The sequence below is a fragment of the Cebus imitator genome, unplaced genomic scaffold (genome assembly GCF_001604975.1).
Source record: "Cebus imitator isolate Cc_AM_T3 unplaced genomic scaffold, Cebus_imitator-1.0 Scaffold45, whole genome shotgun sequence".
Taxonomy (NCBI): domain Eukaryota; kingdom Metazoa; phylum Chordata; class Mammalia; order Primates; family Cebidae; genus Cebus; species Cebus imitator.
Window position 1 is genome coordinate 5,041,469 of NW_016107360.1, and position 22,643 is coordinate 5,064,111.

The 22,643-nt window shown below is 39.6% G+C and overlaps 1 protein-coding gene across 1 annotated transcript in view; it reads left to right on the forward strand.

The window, feature by feature from the left end:
- Positions 1–22,643, forward strand: part of ABCB5 (ATP binding cassette subfamily B member 5) — a 125,662-nt gene that overhangs the window by 93,557 nt on the left and 9,462 nt on the right. Inside the window, exons 23-26 of the mRNA XM_017526944.2 lie at positions 922–1,062; positions 13,875–14,031; positions 17,565–17,762; positions 19,792–19,998. Of these exons, the coding sequence (XP_017382433.1) occupies positions 922–1,062; positions 13,875–14,031; positions 17,565–17,762; positions 19,792–19,998 (703 nt within the window). The remainder of the gene's footprint in view (positions 1–921; positions 1,063–13,874; positions 14,032–17,564; positions 17,763–19,791; positions 19,999–22,643) is intronic.

A 22,643-nucleotide genomic window follows, 5' to 3' on the forward strand; every position in this document is an offset into this window, starting at 1 on the left:
AACAGATGCAAGAAAGAAAATAAAATTGCAGGCCGGGTGCAGTGGCTCATGCCTGTAATATCTGCACTTTGGAAGACTGAGGTGGGCGGACCACTTGAGGTCAGCAGTTAGAGACCAGTCTAGGCAACATGGTGAAACCCCATCTCTACTAAAAATACAAAAATTAGCCAGGTGTGGTAGTGTGCCTGTAGTCACAGCTACTCCAGAGACTGAGGTGAGAGACTCACTTGAACCTGGGAAGCAGAGGCTGCAGTGAGCAGAGATGGCTGCAGTGAGCAGAGATAGCACCATTGTACTCCAGCATGGGCAACAGAGCAAGACTCTGTTTCAAAAAAGGGAAAAGAAAAGATTGCTCAGCCCTTTACATTAAATCCCTAAAATAGTTTACATTTTAAATATAAATATATACATAATGAATGCACTTACTCCTTTTAATTTAAACTAGTCCTCCTTATCACATTGACTTAGTGATGCTCTTTATATTACTGTATCAGAAAGACAGCTTTGTATTCATGCTTGTTGTTGGAACTGCCCTTTAATTTCAACCATTTATTCTGTTAATGAAAGATTATAATGGAGATTTAGGAAATCTTTCTAAATACCGCTAAAGCAGCTCTCTAATGCTTACACTAGCCATCCTTTCATAGACTTTGCCCATTCATTTAACAGTATATAAAGTCAAATTTGTTACTCTGAACTAAAAATTATATGACTATAGAGAAAAGAATTATAGTATTATCTGTCTTTTCTCAAATAATTATTGGTAGTGAAAAAAAAATCACTTTCTCTTTAATCATTCGAAAAATGCCTATCCGCTAAATTATAACATTTCAAAGTCCACTCTATTTATTACTCTACATTTATTAAGTTGACCTTGCTATAATTCATGCCTCATTATTTGGTAAATTTTGTACATTCCAGAAATACCTCAAAGAAAGCACAGATTATTGGAAGCTGTTATGCATTCAGCCATGCCTTTATATATTTTGCCTATGCAGCAGGGTTTCAATTTGGAGCCTATTTAATTCAAGCTGGACGAATGACCTCAGAGGGCATGTTCATGTAAGTTGTGAAAATAGTACAGACATGATGGCTCACACCTATAACCCCAACACTTTGGGAGGCCAACGTGGGTGGATCGATTGAGGTCGGGAGTTTGAGACCAGCCTGACCAACATAGTGAAACCCCATCTACAAAAATTAGGCGGATATGGTAGCAGGCACCTGTAATCCCAGATACTCGGGAGGCTGAGGCTGAGGCTGGAGAATAGATTGAACCCAGGAGATGGAGGCTGGAGTGAGCTGAGATCTTTCCACTGCACTCCAGCCGGGGCAACAAAGGGAGACTCTGTCTCAAAATTAATTAAGTCCTGCAAACATATAAACCTTGTAGAGTGGTCATGTACTTATTCATCAAAAAGTTGTCTAATTATAGTGAATTGCCATTTAAATTACATATGTGGAAAAGGTATGCTTGAATATTTTTTTAACTTGGAATGTTTTTTAAGTTTTGTATTGATACATTATAGTTGTACATATTTTAGTGGTATATGTGATATTTCGATATATGCAGATAATATTTAATGATCAAATCAGGATAAATGGGATGAATTTTATTTTTAATTGATGGACAATAATTGTACATATTATATAGTTACTGGTTACAATGGGATGCTCTGATATATGTTAACATTGTGAAATGATTAAATCAAGCTAACCATTTTTGTGATTTAGTCTCTATAAAAAGTACAGCGTAACTGATAAAATACTGATACTGATATAAAACATGAAATCTGAATTACTGCAGACAGAATTGCTGCCTGCTTCAGCTTACTAGAACATGGGAATGTAGCGGCAAAATATGCCTTCTTGTCATCCATTCCTTAGGGAATTTGTGATACATTATGAAACTCTCAGTGTGGAGATGGTTTTACAAAGTATGACTGTAAATCAGTGAAGCTGAATTCTTTGCTAAGCAAATATTCCACAAGAAACACATGTAAGTGAGTGTTTCCCTTCAAAAATGTTGCATTTGGAACTGAACGCGGTGTCCCAATGAGTCTGTTTCTTCCCAAAGCATTAGGTTGGAGCCTCTGTTTTGAAATTCTGGTCACATAATTATGAATTTGTTTTATAGGAACATCTAATGCAACTGCTAAATTAGAAAAATTAACTTTGGGCCGGGCACGGTGGCTTATGCCAGCACTTTGGGAGGCCTAGGTGGGCAGATCACCTGAGGTTAGGAGTTCGAGACCAGCCTGACAAATGTGGCGAAACCCTGTCTCTACTAAGAATACAAAAATTAGCCAGTCATGGTGGCAGGCACCTGTAGCCCCAGCTACTGAGGAGGCTGAGACAGGAGACTTGCTTGAACCCAGGAGGCAGAGGTTGCAGTGAGCCAAGATCGTGCCACTGCACTCCAGCCTGGGCAACAGAGCGAGACTCCATCTAAAAAAAAAAAAGAATTCTGAGTATAAATTCTGAGCTGAAAGCCTAAAATGTTGCTAATCTGTATCATAAATGTCATTGCTAAACATTTAAAACTAGAGAAATCCATATAATACTTGACTCAAAAAAATAACATGTTATTTTTAGCAAGCCCACCAAAAAATGCACATCTAAGCAAGTATCAGCCTCTTCACAATAATGAATTGGGAGATTACACCTGTTCCAACGATGCTGCCATTTGGCAGAACACACGGGGCACTTCTCTTTGGGTTTCATTTCCCAAGTCTCAGGACGTTCCTTTCAATATCCTTATTGTTGGCATATTTGTATTTTCAGTATCGATTCAATTTGAGGAAACAGCCAGAAGTCATTTAAAGCTGAGTAATTTCAGAATAACTTGGAATAATTTTTAGTTTCTATTCACATGAAAATGTATTGATTTATTTATTAAGCATTAAGTAAAGTCCCAGGAAGTTTCTTTGTTAGGCACTGATAAGAAAACAGTCCACAGTTCACCAGCCCAGTATTCTTAAATCTTACCTGACACCAAAGCAACTTAGAAGTTTCCTGAAAGCAGATTTCCTTATAAAATGGAATATGGAAATAGAATATCTGTATTTAAAATTTCAACAGAAGGCCCAGATATGGTGGCTCATGCCTGTAATCCCAGCACTTTGGGAGGCTGAGGCAAGTGGATCACTGAAGGCCAGGAGCTCGACACCAGCTTGGGCAACCTGTGAAACACTGTCTGTAGTAAAAAGATACAAAAATTAGCCATGTGTATTGCCATGGCTAATCCCAGCTACTTGGGAGGCTGAGGCATGAGAATCACCTGACCCCAGGAGGCAGAGGTTGCAATAAGATGAGATCACACCACTGCACGCCAGCCTGGATGACAGAGTGAGACTCTGCCTCAAAAAATTAAAATAAAATTTCAACAGAAATTGCAAGTTCCCTGTCCTACGTTCTCCTAGCCACTAAAATAGTGTACACTATTGCCTGTGTGAACTTATAAACCACAATTATATTTAGCCTTGGGCTTCATTCTGATTACATAAGACTAATTACTTAGTCAGGTAGATTAACAAGAAACAAAACCTGAAATCACATAAATTATTCAGCTCACCAGCCCGTTAGCCAGTTTTTCCTTTGTTCTAGTATAATCCAGGCATTCCCAAGCTTGAAAGTTGGTTTTATTCCAAAAGTTTGTTTGCAAGCCATAGTTTAAAACTCAAAACATGTTTTCCTCATGTTGCTCTAAACTTTCTGCAGCCTTCTTAAATCCCCAGTATCCTGCTCCTTCTGTATAAGTAGTTTTGAGTATTAGTAGAAAGCAAGCCAATTAAACATATTCATACTAATGTAGGATGTTTGATGATTTTCTAAATTCTCACAGAAGAATTTTCACCTTTTTTCATCAATTTATCTGTCACTCCTCTTTCTTTGCTTTGTAATCGCACCTATAAAAAAATATAAGAAAAAGAAATGTCCCCCAGGACCATAAGCCCCCTTCTACCTATTTCCAATGTCTCTGCTCTCCTTTGAAGCAAAGCAATTTCCAAAGGGTTCCCTATTCTTGGTCTCTACACTACTTCTATCTCCAATCTCTCCTAAATTCACTCCAGTCAAGTTTAGTTCCCACCGCTCCACTAGAAGGACTGGTTCTCAGAGTCCCCCTGACCCCCATCTTGCCTGTCCATACTCAGCCCCCACAGTTCTCAGTTCTCCTCTAACGTGGCCTCTCAGTAGCGTTTGACATCTCTTTCCTGAAACATTTTCTTCTACAGGCTTCTCTAAGCTCTTCTCCTTTGTCCTTGGCCCCTCCTCCTCCACTTTCTTTACTGGATCCTGTTTTTCAGCCAAGCCTCTCTGTGTTGGAGGGCTGTAGAGCTCTCAGAACCTTTCATCTATACCCTTTCATCTGTACCCTTTCATTGGTGAACTCATCCAATCTGTCAGTTTTAAATACCGACTGTATCCTGATAACTTCCTTCTGTATATTTCCAACTCTGACCCTGCCCTGAGCACAAGACCCTTATCCAACTACCTACAAGACACTTCCACTTGGATGAGTAATATCTCAATGTATTCAAAACAGAATTTAAGATTTTTCTCCCCAAAGGTTCTCTTCCCCCAAACTTTCCCATCTTAGTTAAAAGTACCAACCACTATCCACACAGTTGCTCGGCCCAAAAATGTTGGAGTCATCCTTGTTGCTTCTCTTGCCTTTGTCCACCACAAAAATCACTGATTCTCATGACTCTAATTCCAAAATTCTTCTCATCCTCTCAACCCTCATCCCAGCCCCTCCCTGTGTTGCCTGGACCACTGCAACAACCTTCTCACCAATGTCCTTGTGTCTGCTCTTGCTTCTCTATAATCCATTCTCCACACTGCAGCCAGATTGACCTTATAAAGCACAAATCTAATAGTACCATTTTATTAAAATTCTGCAAGGACTTTCCACTGAAATTCAAATAAAGCCAAAGTCCTTACCATGACCTGAAAGACCTTCATGATGGATGAAATTGCAATTTCATCCACCTCTGTCTCCCATGTGAACTACCTGTCATCCCCACACTTGCCATGTCTTTCCCTGGACCTCCCCATTGCAGAGTCTTCACACTTGCCATTCTCTCTGCCTGGAATGACCATTCCCCAGGGCTTTACGAGGTTACCTCTTTCTTACCATCCAGGCTTCCCCTCCTAAGTCCACTCCTCAGAGGGACTTTCACTGATGGTCCAAAGTAGTTCCCCAATCCCTCCCTCCTCATCACTCTCTTTTCCATTACCATGTTTTATTTATAACAATTATGATTCTATGAAATTATATTTTGCATTTCCATATTTACGAGTGCATAGACTGAGGGCAGGTTGTAACCTATCTTGTTCAATGATGTTTCCCAAAGGCCGAAAACAAGTGGGTGACACGTAATAGACACACAATAAATATTTATTGAATGAATGACTGAATCAAAATTAAGGAGGAGATTTGGAATGGTACATAATTAGGCAGTCCAGTCATTTCTGGAAATGTGCCTCCCAAGTCACCTTCACAGGTGTCTGTTTGAAAACAGGAGTCTGTTTTTCACAAATTTTTCTAATTTTCTTCTTTTCTATACCCATATGTCTAATATCAGGTGCTTTGGCAATAGGACTGGATCTAAGTCCAGGGCTGATATAAAATATGATGTGTGGAACTGAGAATTTACCTCTACCTACTGAGATTTGTTTAGATTAAAACTAAGCAAAAAAATTCTCAGTTGAAGAATGATACAACTTCAAAGTCATGACAGTCACTTTCATGCCTGAACATGACACTAGTCAGGATGTTTCCTTTAAGGGACTTCCCAAGACTGCCAACCATTTCATTACTTGTGAAAATTGCTATAACAGCAAACCTTGATTGAATCTTTTAAGGAGTTGCCATGTATTATCTGCTTAATCCTCTAAAATACCCTGTGCAATACTATGATTCCCATTTTACAGATGAGAAAAATGAAGACTCAGGTTACCTAACTTGATCAAATTTACATAATCAGTAAATAGCAGAGCACAGATTCAAGTTCATGGTTTCAGACACTAGAGGTTTTGCTTACTCAATATTTATTATTATTATTATTAATTATGTAGCCAAACATTCATAGAATATTTCTGTAAAATTATTTTTTACATAATTCTTGACTGGGCATGGTGGCTCACGCCTGTAATCCCAGCACTTTGGGAAGCCGAGGTCAGGAGTTCGACACCAGCCTGGGCAACATAGTGAAACCCCATGTCTACTAAAAGTACAAAAAATTAGCTCAGTGTGGTAGCACAAGCCTGTAATCCCAGCTACTCGGGAGGCTGAGGCAGGAGAATCAATTGAACCTGGGAGGCAGAGGTTACAGTGAGCCAAGATCACACCACTGCACTCCAGCCTGGCAAAAAAGCAAATAATAATTCCTGCTTAGTTTTTCAAACATTTGAATATTCAAAGTAGGGCTGATTCCTCACATATATATGGAACAGGTGACCTTCTTAGTGTTATTTTATAGCCCTAACATGAGAATGAAAAGGCCCCTAAACAAAATTCCTTCCCTGAGCTGGTGTACCATGGTTCCGGAATTTCTTTTAGTCAAATTCATTAAAAGGGGGCCTCTTCTAGCTACATAAGCATTTTAACTATCAGAACATATGAAGGACCATTAACATAAGACTAATAATTAAAGAATAGTACCATCTTGGTTTTTCCCGTGCCCCAAGGGAAGGAAGAAACAGGGAGCTCCACTGGTATCACTTTTTTTTTTGAGATGGATTCTCACTGTGTTGCCCAGGCTAGAGTGCAGTGGCATCATCTCAGCTCACTGCAACCTCCGCTTTCCAGGTTCAAGCAATTCTCCCACCTCAGCCTCCCAAGTAGTTGGGACTGCAGGCACATGCCACCATGTCAGCTAATTTTTGTATATTTTGGTGGAAACTGGGTTTCACCATGTTGGCCAGGCTGGTTTTGAACTCCAAACCTCAAGTGATCCACTTGCCTTGGCCTCCTAAAGTGCTAGGATTACAGGTGTGAGCCACCACACCCAGCCTCCCTTTTTGAGTTCCATTCAACCAGAATACAGACAGAGTAAGGATACCCATACTTTTGGAGTATGGACAAATGAGAGATTCTCTAGGAATTCTTTTCCAGTATAAATGTGTTTATTGGCCAAAAGAGCAACACTGCACTATGCATAATGTCAATAGGTGAGATTTGTCTGCAACACCAAAGAGGATTTAGTCCTAGAGACCAAACGTGACCCCAACTACCATGAATGTGTCACAAGGTCCCTTTAGATAAACTAAATTATATCTGGCTTTACAAGACTTTGTACCTTCCACAATCTAGGATGACAGACAGCATTCAGTCTTGTCAACTAACTAAATCAAAGAAGCTTACAAAGAAAACTCCCTCCTCCTAAAATTCTCCTTAGTTATAAAGCACTTTGCACTATTCTCTAAACCAATAGTTTTCCAACTTATCAATCTCAGAGCTGGTTAAAATTGTAGATACTGGCTGTGCATGGTGGCTCGCACCTGTAATCCCAGCACTTTGGGAGGCCAAGGAGGGTGGATCATGAACTTAGTAGTTCAAGACCAGCCTGGCCAAGATGGTGAAACCCTGTTTCCACTAAAAATACAAAAATTAGCTGGGCATGGTGGCAGGTGCCTGTAAATCCAGCTACTCAGGAGGCTGAGGCAGGGAATTGCTTGAACCCGCGAGGCAGAGGTAGCAATGAGCCTAGATTGTGCCACTGCACTCCAGCCTGAGTAACAGAGTGAGACTCTGGCACAAAACAGAACAAAACAAAACAAAAAACTGTAGATACCTAGAATTCATCCTGCAAAATCTGATTTGTTAATCTAGTATGATGCAAAATCTGCATTTTATCAAACATCCCACATTACTCCAAGGCATAATTTATAACTACAAAAATGGGTTATCTGACTCTTTCAAAAATGACATTGTGCGTCAGAAAGGGAGATACACAAAGGGAGTTTTAACAGCAAAATCCTTTAATGTGCTCATAACATTAGTTTGTCGGCAAGGCTTTTTAGAGGAAAAAGCCTCTAAAAGAAGAAAAGACAACATGCATGTCTTACGGTAGAAGCTGTCTATTTCTATCTCTATTATTGTAGAAGATTCTCTGAAATGAGCATTTAAAATAAGGTGATTACATTTTCATTCCGCTGCCTTACAGACAAGGCATAGGGGCATTTAGAAAATCTCTTGTTGGTGGGCACAGTGGCTCATGCCTGTAATCTCAGCACTTTGGGAGGCCGAGGCAGGCAGATCACAAGGTCAAGAGATCAAGACCGTTCTGGCCAACATGGTGAAACCCCGTCTCTACCAAAAATATAAAAATTAGCTGGGCTTGATGGCACACGCCTGTAGTCCCAGCTACTTGGGAGGCTGAGGTGACAGTGAGACTCCATCAAAAAAAAGAAAAGAAAAAGAAAACAAAGAAAAGAGAAGAAAATCTCGCTTAGGTTCTCATGCACATGTGTATAATAAAACACTCACCTCTCCCTTTGTTATTCCTGGTGACACATTCTATTTGTCATTTCACTATAAATGTGCAGATTTAGGAGTACAAAATAAGTTTTTTTTCTCCTGTCTCTTTGTGTTAATTCCTTTAGGCCAGTTTCCAGCTGACTTGCCTTTTGCAATACAGACCAAGAACCATTCCTGACCAGGGGAGGTTTCTGTAACCTTCCTTTCCCCACTGCAAAGCTTTCTCTGTCTCTGTGAGTTTCTTCCATATTTTCTATCCATATTATCAAGAAGCTAAGCAGAGCATATAGGTAAGAAAGAATCAAGACATGACAGCCTTCAATACAGTAATAATAAAAGCCATAGCTTTGAACGCTGCCTGAGAAGCAGAACCAGGCAGCTTATGGGTGTGTGTCCTAGTTCTCTTAAAAACCAAATGCAGTCCTTGATAAGAACCATATTGTATTTCCAATATTAAATGTGGTTATTGACCAAAAGAGCAACATAGATGGGTTTTCAATGGATATTAATAGTTGGTCGATATCTTGAAATACTAAAGGATGGACAGAAGAGAGCTAGGCCTGTACCATCATCTTTGCCCTAAGAGGCTGGGCAACCAGGGAAGAACTGTGAGTGTCATTGTTATGATTAGGAAAGCAACCCTGGTTAGACAAAACAAAGAAAACAGGAAAGGCTTCTTTCCATTTTGGCTGCCATGGCAGCTACCCAGCTCCTGCCTGGCTCCTCCTCAGAGGTTATCAGAAGAGACAGACAAGGGCAAGAAAAGAAGGCTAAATCAACCACTGAAGGAACCTAAAGGAGAGAAATCAAAGAACAGTTGATATGTAGGGCCCTGTGAAGATTCTAAAATGGGAAACAAGTGGAAGCAAACCCCAACATGTAGGAAAAGACCATTCCAGCCAGCTTTCCACTGCAAGGAAGACCATGTAGGGGAAAACACAAAGAGAAAGGCAGCTCACGTTCCAACCCCACGGTTTCATGTGCTTCTAGGCAAACTGCATAATTTTTCAGAGCTGGAGTCTCCTCATTCACTGAATGATAAGTTTCCATTCTACTTATCTCCTAGGTGATTAGATAGTATCATGTGTATGAAAACATTCTGTAAGATCCAAAGCACCAAATAAATGTTAGTTGCTTCTTTTCTCTCTCCCATGTGTTGAGAAAAGGATTTAGGGTGGAAGAGTTCTCTGGGTGGTATATGGATGATATACAGATGAGCGTGGTAATAATTTTAATGAGTACCGCTATGGGGAAAGATAACTCTGCCTTTTAATCAAAAAAAGAAACTTACTGAGTAAGGACTTGGAAAGTTGTGAGCTGACCTGCTGTGCTAATCTATTTCTACAGAAATGTGAGAGCTTATTTTCTTTCTTTTCTTTTCTTTCTTTTTGTTTGGTGGTGGTGGTTGTTTTTGAGATGGAGTCTTGCTCTGTCACCAGGCTGGAGGGCAGTGGTGCGATCTCAGGTCACTGCAACCTTCACCTCCTGGGTTCAAGCAGTTCCTCTGCTCAGCCTCCCAAGTAGCTGGGACTACAGGCCCGTGCCACCATGCCTGGTTAATTTTTTGTATTTTAGGAGAGATGGGGCTTCATCATGTTGACCAGGATGGTCTCAATCTCCTGACCTTGTGATCCTCCCACCTCGGCTTCCCAAAGTGCTGCGATTACAGGCGTGAGCCACAGTGCCTGGCCTAGAGTTTATTTTCTAACAGAAATTGTTCCATTAGCTTTCAGTTCTATGACAGGTATAATAACCACTTCCATTTATTGAGCACATATTATGTTCCAGATACTGTACTAAGCATTGTATATTATTTATGCATTTACTTATCACAACAACCATATAAGATACAGATATTCTTCTTAGCTCCTGTTTACCAATGAGGAAACAAATACAAAGTTAAGTAACATTTCCAAGGTCATGTAGCTATTAAGTAAATGGTGAAGTTTAGATGGGATCCCTAGGAGTCTAGTTTTGGATTTCCTCTTAGGGCAAGCTACCAAAGGTCCACAAAGTACCAAACATGAGAGTAGCGTTCAGGGGAGACAGATCAGTCTGAACCAGTAACTATGCAGGGTTTTCCTGTTTGGATCACTTGTGTGAAGGTTGGGGTGAGTCACATCTATGCAGTTTTGTATTATTCCTAGCCAAAGGACCTTTCTTAAATTCCAATTTTATCTCAACAGCAATGATGGGTGAAGGAATTTTGTTACTGCTCAGACATGCTTGAAAAGATCAATGTAGTGAGAATGCAGTGAAAATGGTCCATGAACTCATGGAGAACCCATAAAACTAGGGAGGAAGCGGCCCAACACCTAAATATGCTGAGCTGCTCCTTCCAGACCTCTTCCTGCTCAGTATCTTCTTCACTTCACCCCTGGCCAACCCACAGATTTTTGCTGTAAATTCAATGCCATATAAGGATAAACTGTAGATAAGATTTCTTCCTCCATGGACAATTTATAAATTTAGAGAAGTTAAATTTCAGGTCTATTATATTCCTAGTTTACATATTTATGCTTTAAGATGTAGTTCAATGTGAAATTCATTTCTGAACTGTGGAACATTTCTTGTCTTATGTATTTATTATTTTTTTCCTTATTTATTTAGTTAGTTAGTTTTTATGGAAACAGACTCTTGCTCTGTCACCCTGGCTGAAGTGAAGTGGCACGATCTCGGCTCACTGCAACCTCCTCCGCCAGGGTTCAAGGAATTCTCCCACCTCAGCTTCCTGGGTAGCTGGGACTACAGGTGCACACCACCATGACCATCTAATTTTTTGTATTTTTGGTAGAGATGGGGTTTTGCCACATTGGCCAGGCTGGTCTCAAACATCTGACCTCAAGTGATCCACGCAACTTGGCCTCCCAAAGTGCTAAGATTACAGGTATGAGCCACTGTGCCCAGCTTCTTGTCTTAATTGTAGGCATGAAGGAGATATATGACAAATCATGGTATATTATTATTTTGATAAATATACTATTAGTAACTTTAAAACATTTGTCATAATAGCAAATTATTCTCTTTATATATCCCAAATGGATGAAACTCCTTAAGACAAACAGTGGCATGAGAGGCTGGCCTGTACATTTCTCTGAGTTAGGCGTTCAGTTCAAATGCCTCCAGGAATTTAAACCAGATTTGAAGAATTTGGATTGACTATGTTATGGAGTTACAGCACTGGTTGTTCTACAATAAATACTTGTTGAGTGGAAATGAATTTCAGTTTAGCTCACCCTAGCTAATTGGGTCTGATTAGGTCAGGACAAATTCTGTAGCAGACCAGTATTTTCCATGTGTGAGCCTTGGCCTACCTTTATACAGAATCCACCTGGAGAAAAAGCACAAAGAAGATTATTGTCCCTAGGCCGGGTGCTGTGGCTCACACGTGTAATCCCAGCACTTTGGGAGGCCAAGGAGGGCGGATCACAAGGTCAGGAGCTGCAGCCAGCCTGGCCAACATAGTAAAACCCAGTCTCTACTAAAAATATAAAAATTAGCCAGTCATGGCGGTGAGTGCCTGTAATCCCAGCTGCTCAAGAGGTGGAGACAGGAGACTTGCTTGAACCTGGCAGGTGGAGAAGATTAGTGTCCCTTACTCAACCCCAGATAGCCCATCACCTCAAAGTCCACACTTCCCCTCCAAGGTCTTCAACATAACCCTCATCAACATCAGCCCCTATTCCACTCACCTTCCTCTTAGCACTCACTCAATATAGTGTCAGGACTTTTGCGGGTACTCTCTGTTCTCTGCTGAACCCTTTTTTCCTCTGCCCTTCTCCATTCTTTGGACTGTTTACCACCCACAAACACAAGCTCTAAGTTGAAGGCCCTTTTCCCTTTCTTAGTAATATTTCCATTTTCAGAGAGACCTAACAAGGACACCCACTGATGGACATTTATGTCTAATGCTTACCATTGCCTTTATCGTGGAAATGTTAGGGCAGATAGAGATTTTGGCATATCTCAAATCATGGGAAGAAGCTATTTTCTCAGTTGTTGATTTCAGAGAATCCTCTACCCCTGTGGGGCTAGAATCCAGGTCTCCTCACTCATAATCCAGTTATCTTCCCAGCTCACCTGCTGACTCTTGTATCAGACTGAGGCTTAAGTCTGACTCAGTCTGACTTTTCTTTGCATTAAAACCACATTAAAAAAAAAAAAAAAAAAAAACTTCAGATTGGATTACCTAAAGTGAGTAACCACTTCTGATGTTCATAGCTGGGTATCAAATAATTCAAATGGCAATTTGAGCTTTAAACATATTCTGTAAATATCGGTACTAAAAATGCCTTGACATCACAGAACCAAGTGACTACAATTATTTTAGTGTTATTTTTCTTTTTACATTTTATACTGTATTTGATCTTGGTAAAGCCAACAAGATTCAGGATCTGAGGTCTTGGTCACTGAAGAGATTGCATCAACATCTACCCTTTGGTAGACCCCATGGAGGAAGAAATTCACAAGGAGCCCAGATGTGTTTACTTTGCTGTTATCCAGCATGGCAAACAAGCAACTGGGTTCTGTGATGTCCTTTCACTGCCTAATGTTTAAATACTGCCAGTGACACTGGTCTAGTTTTAGCCTAATTGTGCCTTTAGCTTTGTTACTAAGGTTCATTGTTTTGCATGTTAGTACAGTATTTTCATATCCAAAATGAAATAGAAAATGGGAGGACAGTATTTAACCATGGCCAGGAACTATGCCACCATCAAGTGAGTATTCTGTGTGCTTCCAAACATCGTTTGCATACTTACCATTTTATAATTAACATGTTTTGAAACTGAGATCAAAATCGATAACAAACCTAAAAGATCAAAGTTCTTTCAGTCGTTTTAGTCAGATTTTGCTACGGGAACCTGAGGAAAACATGATCCCCATGATTTGCTGTCTAAATCGTGTAGCATATCAGCCAGATAACCAGTCATTTTGCTTCAGTTATCCGTCCTAACTACATTATATGCAAAACAGACAAACAAAAATCATATCTACTATGTAAATTCCAATCTCACTACTGGAGATTCATTCTTCCTATTGTCAGTTGAATTCTCTGTCAAATCTCCAAGCAAGCAAGCATGCCTCATATCAAGATGGCTAAGAAGTTTTATATACGCTAGTTGGGACCTTTGATCTACGGCTCTAATTGGAAGAGACATTTTTAAGATTACCCAAGCTCCAAAGGTCATGTTGGTGTACAGAGCAAGGAATGATTACCACATGGTAGAAATTTTTTAAAGAGATAACTGTTGTTGGGCCTTCAGCGTTAGGGGTACTGTCTACATCAAAAGATTATATTCCTGTGCCTGCTTTATTCTTTACACTTAGAGTTCTACTGTTTTACAATGGATCGATGGACCTAAGATTCAAATGCTTTATCTTTTAATAGAGTTTTTACTGCAATTGCATATGGAGCTATGGCCATCGGAGAAACACTCGTTTTGGCTCCTGAATATTCCAAAGCCAAATCCGGGGCGGCACATCTGTTTGCCTTGTTGGAAAAGAAACCCACTATAGACAGCCACAGTCAAGAAGGGAAAAAGCCAGTAAGCACAACGGTGATCTTAAATGTCCAAATAAAGATGGCAACAGTAGGAACTGGGGATCACTAAAGATGGGAGGGAGGGAACGAGGAATGGGAGCAAGGGCTGAATAACTAACTATTGGGTACTATGCTGAGTATCTGTGTGACAGGATCATTCTTACCCCAAACCTCAGCTTTATGCAATATATCCAGATAACAAACCTGCACATATACCCCAAAATAAAATAAAAGTTGAAAAAATAAAATGAAAATATAAATTTAAAAATAAAAAATAAATGTCTACTTCGTAAATGCAGGCATTCTTTGGAAAACTTTGCAAAAGATAATGTCACAGTAACATAAAGAGTTAAAAGTTTGTATAAAATAATTTTATGGCTACAAATGGGGGAAAAGTGTCTTGTCAATCAAATTTTTACCTCTACTACTACAATTTATATTTCATATTTTAAAATATATCCTTTTAATTTGTATGTCTGATGCTATGAGAATGTTCTTGAAAAAAAGGGTTGATTCTTATACTGAATTTTATTTAGACAGCAAAAGTTTTGATCTTGGGTGAAGATTTGTATTCAGGTTTATTTGTTTTTTTTTCTCTGATAACAAACACAAAGTAAATAATGTTCTGCTGCTTCAGACACTGTTTTTCATGGGAACTGTATTTACAAACATAAAGGGGGGAAAAAGGAAAGTCTACCTATTAAATCGACACGCACAAACAAATTTAGCCTCAAACTCTAAAAGACTGTGAATATTAAAAGAGAAATAATAGATAAGCTATTTAATTTCAAAATAAGTCTCTCAATAATAGCCTTATACATTAAATATATATTCAGTTTTAGAATCTTTCTAGACATTTTCATTTTTAAAATAAAAATAGTCATTAGGTATATACTTAAATTTTTAAATTTATAATTCTTTCCCTCTAGAATTTTAATAGTAGATTTATATGTATGACAGTTTAAAATAAAACAGCATTACTAGAGCTACACAATTATTAAAAAGAATGCTTGTTAGTGACAGAAATGGAAAGATCTGGAAATTCTCAAAACAGAATGCTTCAAAGATATGTCACAGTCAAAATAAGATTTTTTTTAATGTCTTTTGGAAAGTAAAAGGTGTAAGAAGCTATCTTTTTAATTTTAAGATTTATATGTATAACAGTATTGCTACTCTTCTTTCTTTCTGCAGATTATAATAGAGGAACTGAGTATTTCACTGATGTATGTCCTTATAGAACTATAGGCATGCATGGACTATGGAAGTGTTTATTATAAAGACTATAAAATTTATGTATTTAATTTTTATTTTATTTAATATGTAAATGTTTCTGAATATCACTCTCTATGCTTTTAAAAATTAAGATTGGGGCCAGGCGCGATGGCTTATGCCAGGACTTTGGGAAGGCAAGGTGGGTGAATCACATGAGGTCAGGAGTTCAAGACCAGCCTGGTTAACATGGCGAAATCTCATCTCTACTAAAAATACAAAAATTAGCTGGGTGTGGTGGCATGAGCCTATAGTCCCAGCTACTCGGGAAGCTGAGGCAGGAGAATCACCTGAACCTGAGAGGTGGAGGTTGTAGTGAGCCAAGATCTCCCCACTGTACTCCAGCCTGGGCAATAGAGTGAGAAGCTGTCTTAAAAAAATAAAAATAAAAATAAAAAATAAAATCTGGTCAATCAAATGAAATTGGCAAATATTGAAAGTGAAGCTGGGTGATAGGCATATGGGGCATCTACTATATTTTTCTCTATTTTTACATGTTTGAAGTTTTTCACATTAAATGCCATTTAAAACAGTAAGAACAAATTGTAAATGTATCAAAGTTTAGAAGTTTTAGAATACCTCTATGAGCTATTATACAAAATACATACTAGAGCATACACATAAATAATTGAATTCTTCATGTTTCTGTACTATTCTGGGTTTCTTAAAGCCTTTTTTATACAAATGCAGAGAGGGAAGTACACCAAAAAAATTTTTTTAAATAAATAAAAACCCTTGTTATATAAATAATACTCATGTGTTGTAGGAGGCAAATGGAAAATATTGAGTAAGCTAAAATAAACTACTACTACACTACTCTTAAATTTTGCCAAATATCCTTTATTTTTTTTTTCTAGATCTCTTAACCACATCTTAACACTGAGTTCCTTTAACAAGAAAATATCATCAAAATTTTTTTTTGGTGCTCCTCACCCCTACCTGCCCCTGCTTCTTACCTATTTGATGGTCAGAGTGGGTCGAACATGACTAGTAAACCTGACTGTAAGGATGTGTTTTAAAATCCAGCCATCACTACCACACACGCGCACACACACACGCAAATCCACTTTCCTTCTTAGTTGATGTTTACTCTAACAACAAAAATTAATAAGACTTAAAATGCAATTGAGACAAACACAAAGTTCAAAAGAACTTAAAATCTTATGAACCAAATACATTAAGGGAAAGTTAATCATTTAGTGATAGCTCTGGAAAGTCTTTTTTAAATATCCTGGTGTAGATAATTATTGGTGTAGAAATCATTAACCAGTAGAGAGACTGATGCATAGAGAGAAAACTAAACATTTGGGCAAAAGTCACTACCATTATAGTCAATTGAAAATCAAGATAGGGCTGGGCGTGGTGGCTCACGCCTGTAATCCCAGCGCTTTGGGAATCCAAGGCAGGCAGATCACGAGGTCAAGAGTCCAAGACCATTCTGGTCAACATGGTGAAACCCCATCTGTACTAAATATACAAAAATTAGCTGGGCATGGTGGTATGGCTGTAATCCCAGCTACTTGGGAGGCTGAGGCAGAAGAATCACTTGAACCCAAGAGGTGGAGTTTGGGGTGAGCCGAGATCACAACATTGCACTCCAGCAACAACAGCGAAACTCTGTCTCAAAAAATAAATAAATAAATAAATAAAAACAAAATTGGCTGGGTGTGGTGGTGTAGGCAAGTGGTCCCAGCTACTCGGGAGGCTGAGGTTGGAGGATAGCTTGAGCCTGGGAAGTGGAGTTTGCAGTGAGCCGAGATCACACCACTGCCTTCCAGCCTGAGTGATAAAGCTAGACCCTGCCAAATAAAAAAAAAAAAAAAAATACCTTTACTATAAAACATGGCCTGATTTACAAAAATAACACTTACACATATAGTTTACAAGAACCCTAGCTCTTCTGAATTAAGCAATAAAGTTTTGTAAAGCACAAACCAAATTTTTTAAAAAATGTATCACTCAGATAAGCTGGTCAAACAACTAACTGTGGAAAGGAGCTGTCTGTGCAGCAAAGCGGAAGGAAGCAAGTAGTTTTTAGAAACTTGGTGATGTCCAGTAGTGAGATAAGAAACACAGACACAAAAAAATATAAACAAAAGTGACAGAAACCCACTTGCAGTCAACAGCTCTACAGAGACGCATACATGTTTAAAATTAAATGGGCTATGGAAACATGCACAACTTTCAAAAAGCATTGAGCCAATATGCTACAATGTGTTACAGCCTTCCCAAGTCACTCTTCTCAACTCTGTCAACTTCCTTTCACAGGACACATGTGAAGGGAATTTAGAGTTTCGAGAAGTCTCTTTCTTCTACCCATGTCGCCCAGATGTTTTCATCCTCCATGGCTTATCCCTCACTATTGAGCAAGGAAAGACAGTAGCATTTGTGGGGACCAGCGGCTGTGGGAAAAGCACTTCTGTTCAACTTCTGCAGAGATTTTATGACCCCGTGCAAGGACAAGTGGTAAGACTGAATTGAAACACGCCTACTCTGGGAGTTAGCAGTCCTATTCTTAAACATTCACTAGGGCTTAAGCAACCCCACTGGTTTGGGTGGGGCAAACAATGCAGAAGTTAAAAAGAAAAAAAATCTCTATCTCAACTCTTAACTAAGAGGACAAGCAAACCAATCACAAAAATGATGGTTAGAACTTTGAAGTGAAGTACAAAGATCCAAAGATTATTCAACCACTCTGGGAGAAGAAATGTTTATCTTAGCCGTGGAATTACTTGATAACGTGGATGCTGGAGGTTAGGTCTAATGTTCACGTCGTGGCCCCATATTCTGTTCTGATTTATTTCAGACAGAGAGAACAGTGTCCTCCGCCTCCTTAATTCAGGCTTTTGCTTCCCCACTGCTCATCCCCACCTCCCAATTGTCCAAATTTTATGCATGGTTAAGGCTTATTTGAATCAGCTCCACGAAGTCATGCCTCTAATCTCTAAAACGATGTAATCTCTCCATCTTTCAAACCTAAGGATTGTTTTTCTTACCTGGCACTTGTCTTACTATACCTCATATTGTAGATTTCCCATTATCTTGTCCCCCGCCCCCACCACTGCCACCGCATCAGCACACCCACACGAAGTTTCCAGTCCTATCTGCTTTCCCTACAAAAAAGTTCCTAAAACTCAAACTGTCACGTTAGTCCTCATTCTCCTGCAATGTACAGTCTTTTCGCCCTTACATATTCTTAATGAGTATTTGCAAAACAGAGTTATCCTAAAGGGATCCCATGAACTAGGTGACACTCATCTATTCGTACATAGCATAGCACACTCCCTCCTCTAAACCCACTAAGGTTAGAATATACCAGAGTCCATGCCATCAATTAGGGTCCTTCATGCCCTGGTCCCTGCCTCCCACTCCAAGCTCCTATCACTGCCCACCTCATTGCACACTGTGCTTTTTGTGTGTGTGTGTGTGTGTGTGTGTGTGTGTGTGTGTGTGTGTGTGTGTGTGTTGAGACAGAGTCTTGCTCTGGAGTGCACTCCACCCAGGCTGGAGTGCAGTGGCAAAATCTCAGCTCACTGCAACCCCTGCCTCTTGAGGTCATGTGATTCTCCTGCTCCAGGCTCCTTAGTATCTGGGATTACAGGTGCATGTCAGTGCCATGAAGCCTGGTTAATTTTTGTATTTATTGTAGAGACAGGGTTTGGCCATGTTAATCAGGGTGGTCTTGAACTCCTGGCCTCAAGTGATCTGCCCACCTCAGCCTCCCAAAGTCTCCTTGTGTTCTTTAAACACACCTATGAACATTTCTTTCTTTCTTTTTAATATTTTATTGTGTTTTTTTTTTTCTTTTTCTTAATGAACCTTTCTTTTACTATTGCCTTGCCCAGAATGTCTGCACTCTAACTTCCTTGCAGGCTTCTCATCGTTCATGTCTTAGTCTGAACATCCTTTCCTTAAAGCCTTCTAGGACAATCCCTTTCTCATGCCTCTCCATACCCTCCCCACTGCCTCAGTCCCTTTATCCCGTTACCCTGTCTTCAGAGTACTTTCCTCTTCTGAGTTTGTTATTTTTTCATGTGTTTATTGCATGCCTCTCTGCTAAAATACAGGCTGCACAAGAGTATGAGCTTTCTTTTACTGACCATTATTTCCCTGGTACCGGAAGAGTCCCCCTCACATAGTGAGCATGTTCATCAAATACGAGTTGAGTGTTATTATCTATTCATGTGAGTAAACATGGCTGTGTGCAAGATGACACACCTTTACACGTGGAGTACTCTATTCTCTCCACCTACTTTGATCACTGGGCTTTCAGAAAGTCAGGTCCTGTTACAGTGGAGGGGGCAGTAGTGAGTTACATGGTGTTTGCTTCTATACAACATATGATTTATGAGCCTTCCTTGGGTAACCTTATACTTCAAAATAGCTTGAATTCCTATCCTTCTTGTTATGATTTGTATGTGCTTGAATACAGTGAACTGTAACATGATACAGTTGTGTGATCTTAACACACCATTCTCCATTCTGCTTTTGGCAGCTGTTTGATGGCGTGGATGCAAAAGAACTGAATGTACAGTGGCTCCGTTCCCAAATAGCAATCGTTTCTCAAGAGCCTGTGCTCTTCAACTGCAGCATCGCTGAGAACATTGCCTATGGTGACAACAGCCGTGTGGTGCCATTAGATGAGATCAAAGAAGCAGCAAATGCAGCAAATATCCATTCTTTTATTGAAGGTCTCCCTGAGGTAAGAAAATCTCTGAAATCTTCAATTACAAAGCTGCCAAGTAAGCCTAAGTAGCCACTAGGCCTGCGTGGTTGTGTTTTTTATGAATTTCTTAGATTATACAATTTATTTATTTCCAGAATCTAAAGTTCGACGTAAAACATGAAGTCAGATGTGAAAAGCCAAGTTTGAGATTTTTCATGTGACTATTTTTTCCAAAACCAAAATGTATTAATACTCACTGGATTAACTTTTGCATTTTGTTCTTTGCCTTCTGTCCATCTATGCTGTGGCTGGTCCACACTAGAACCTGCCCTACCATTGGAGTAGCCTCTTCATCTGTCTTCCAGTCTTGCTCCTTTATCATTTTCCTTCCTCACAGCAATCACAGGGATCTTTTAAAAATAAATTAGATCCTATCCGTCCCCTGCTTACAACTGCCTCATGGCTCCCCTGTGCACTTAGAATAAAGCCCAGATGCTCATACGGAGGGGCTGCTGAAGCCTCTGTGATCTGACCCCGCTGTTTCCTCAGCAACATCCTCACCACGCGGTCACTTTGCTGCCGCGGAGCTGGCCTCTCCTGTCTCATGAACAGGCCAACTTGCTCCCCACCTCAGGGTATTTGCATTTGCTGTTTCTTCAGCCTAGACCTCCCTTCTTTTGGCTTTTGCCATAGTAGTGCCTTAAATTTCAAGCCCTTTCAAATGTTACCTTTGCAAAGGCCTCCCCTAAGCATCCTATTTTTAAAAGTCCCCATCACTCCTATCCCCTATCACTTTGTCTTCAGGGCACATATTACAGTGTGAAAATTACCCTGAGCACTTAGTTATTTGTTTAGCATTTCCCCTCCCCACTAGAGCGTAAGATCTTTGCCTGCCATTTTATCACGTTGACGTCTGTATTGGCTGTGACAACTGGCACAAAATCTCAGAAACGTCCATGTATCGATGCTGTTGTATCAAAGCTCTTGTACGTATCAATGTATCAATGCTCTTAAACAATGTTTCAAGAGCAAGCATTGATACAAATCCAAAAACAGTGCACAAACAGGAATAATTGTAACTTTAAGTGCTTATAATATCTGAGTGTTTATATCTACACACACACACACACACACACACACACACACACACACACACAAAATTAAAATAGAGATACTTTCATGTAAAGGCAAATTTTTACATGTGATTTTTATCAACTAAGTTTCTCTCTCTCTTTAAAGGGAAATAGTAAAGTTTAACAACCAATACATCAAACACTAATAATCTAGAGCTGTGTTCTTTGGTGGGGGCCAATAGTCACCATACTCTATTTTATACTCCTTCCCTTACTAGCTCTTCTCCGTACAACATGGTGCCTACGTCTAGAAATAGGCCATTAAGACAATCTCCCTTACCCTGGTAAGGGTTTGCAGTACTAAATGTATTGGAAGGATTCACATTTTTTTTTAACAAATATAGCGATGCTGTGAATAGCTTTCAACAGCCACTTCCTTTTTAACCACAACACTCCCTGCACTGTTAATTTGTGGTCACATTACTATGCATAATCTTGAGTTTATGTATTGTGAAATGCTGCCCAATTGATATTTGTACCATTTAACTTTTATTCTCTTTTTTCTTTGAGACAAGGTCTCACTCTGTCACCCAGGCTGGAGTGCAATGGTGTGTTCTTGGTTCAAGACAGACTCGACCCCCAGGTTCACCTGAGCTTCCTGAATAGCTGGGATCACAGGCACATACCACCACGCCTGGCTAATTTTTCCTTTTTTTTTTTAGAGATGGGGTTTTACCATTCTGCTTACGCTGGACTCGAGCTCCTGAGCTCAAGCAATTCCACCCACCTCGGCCTCCCAAAGTTCTGGAATTACAGGCATAAGCCACCATACCAGGCCTAACTTTCATTCTTAAATTGTTTATTATCTGTAATACCAGCTACTTGGGAGACTGAGGCATGAGAATCACTTGAATCCAGGAGGCAGAGGTTGTGATGAGCTGAAATTGTGCCACTGCACTCCAGCCTAGGTGACAGAGCAAGACTCTGTCTCAAAAAAAAAAAAAAAAATGTTTATTATCTTCTATTAATTGTACCAGTTCTCACATTTACCCAAAACTACATGCTGCAAAGATCCATTGTGCTAACTTTTCATAACAGATTTTGAAAACTAAGATGTTATTTCTTGTTAACATTTTTTTAAAGTAGCTTATTTTTCAGTGTTTTAAATTTTAACTTTAATTTACCTTCCTGTCATTGTTCCCCCAAAAACATGTAGAATCCTAAGAAAACCTGGTATCAAAATAAAATCATTAAAAGTGTTTAAATCAGATAATTCCTAGAAAAACTACATATTATTAAATGCCTTTGGTTAGTACCTTGGGTAGAATAAAGCTGCCCTCTTAAGCTCAGTTGTCTGGGAAAAAGGAAGAGACAAAACCAGCCATGCATTCTCCAGCACTTCTGGGAACCAAGAACTAAGCTAAATTCCCACCACAGTACAGCACGGATGTTGTAACTACCCCCATTTCACAGATAAAGAATTTCAATAGGGCCGGGCGCAGTGGCTCAAGCCTGTAATCCCAGCACTTTGGGAGGCCGAGGCGGGTGGATCACGAGGTCAAGAGATCGAGACCATCCTGGTCAACATGGTGAAACCCCGTCTCTACT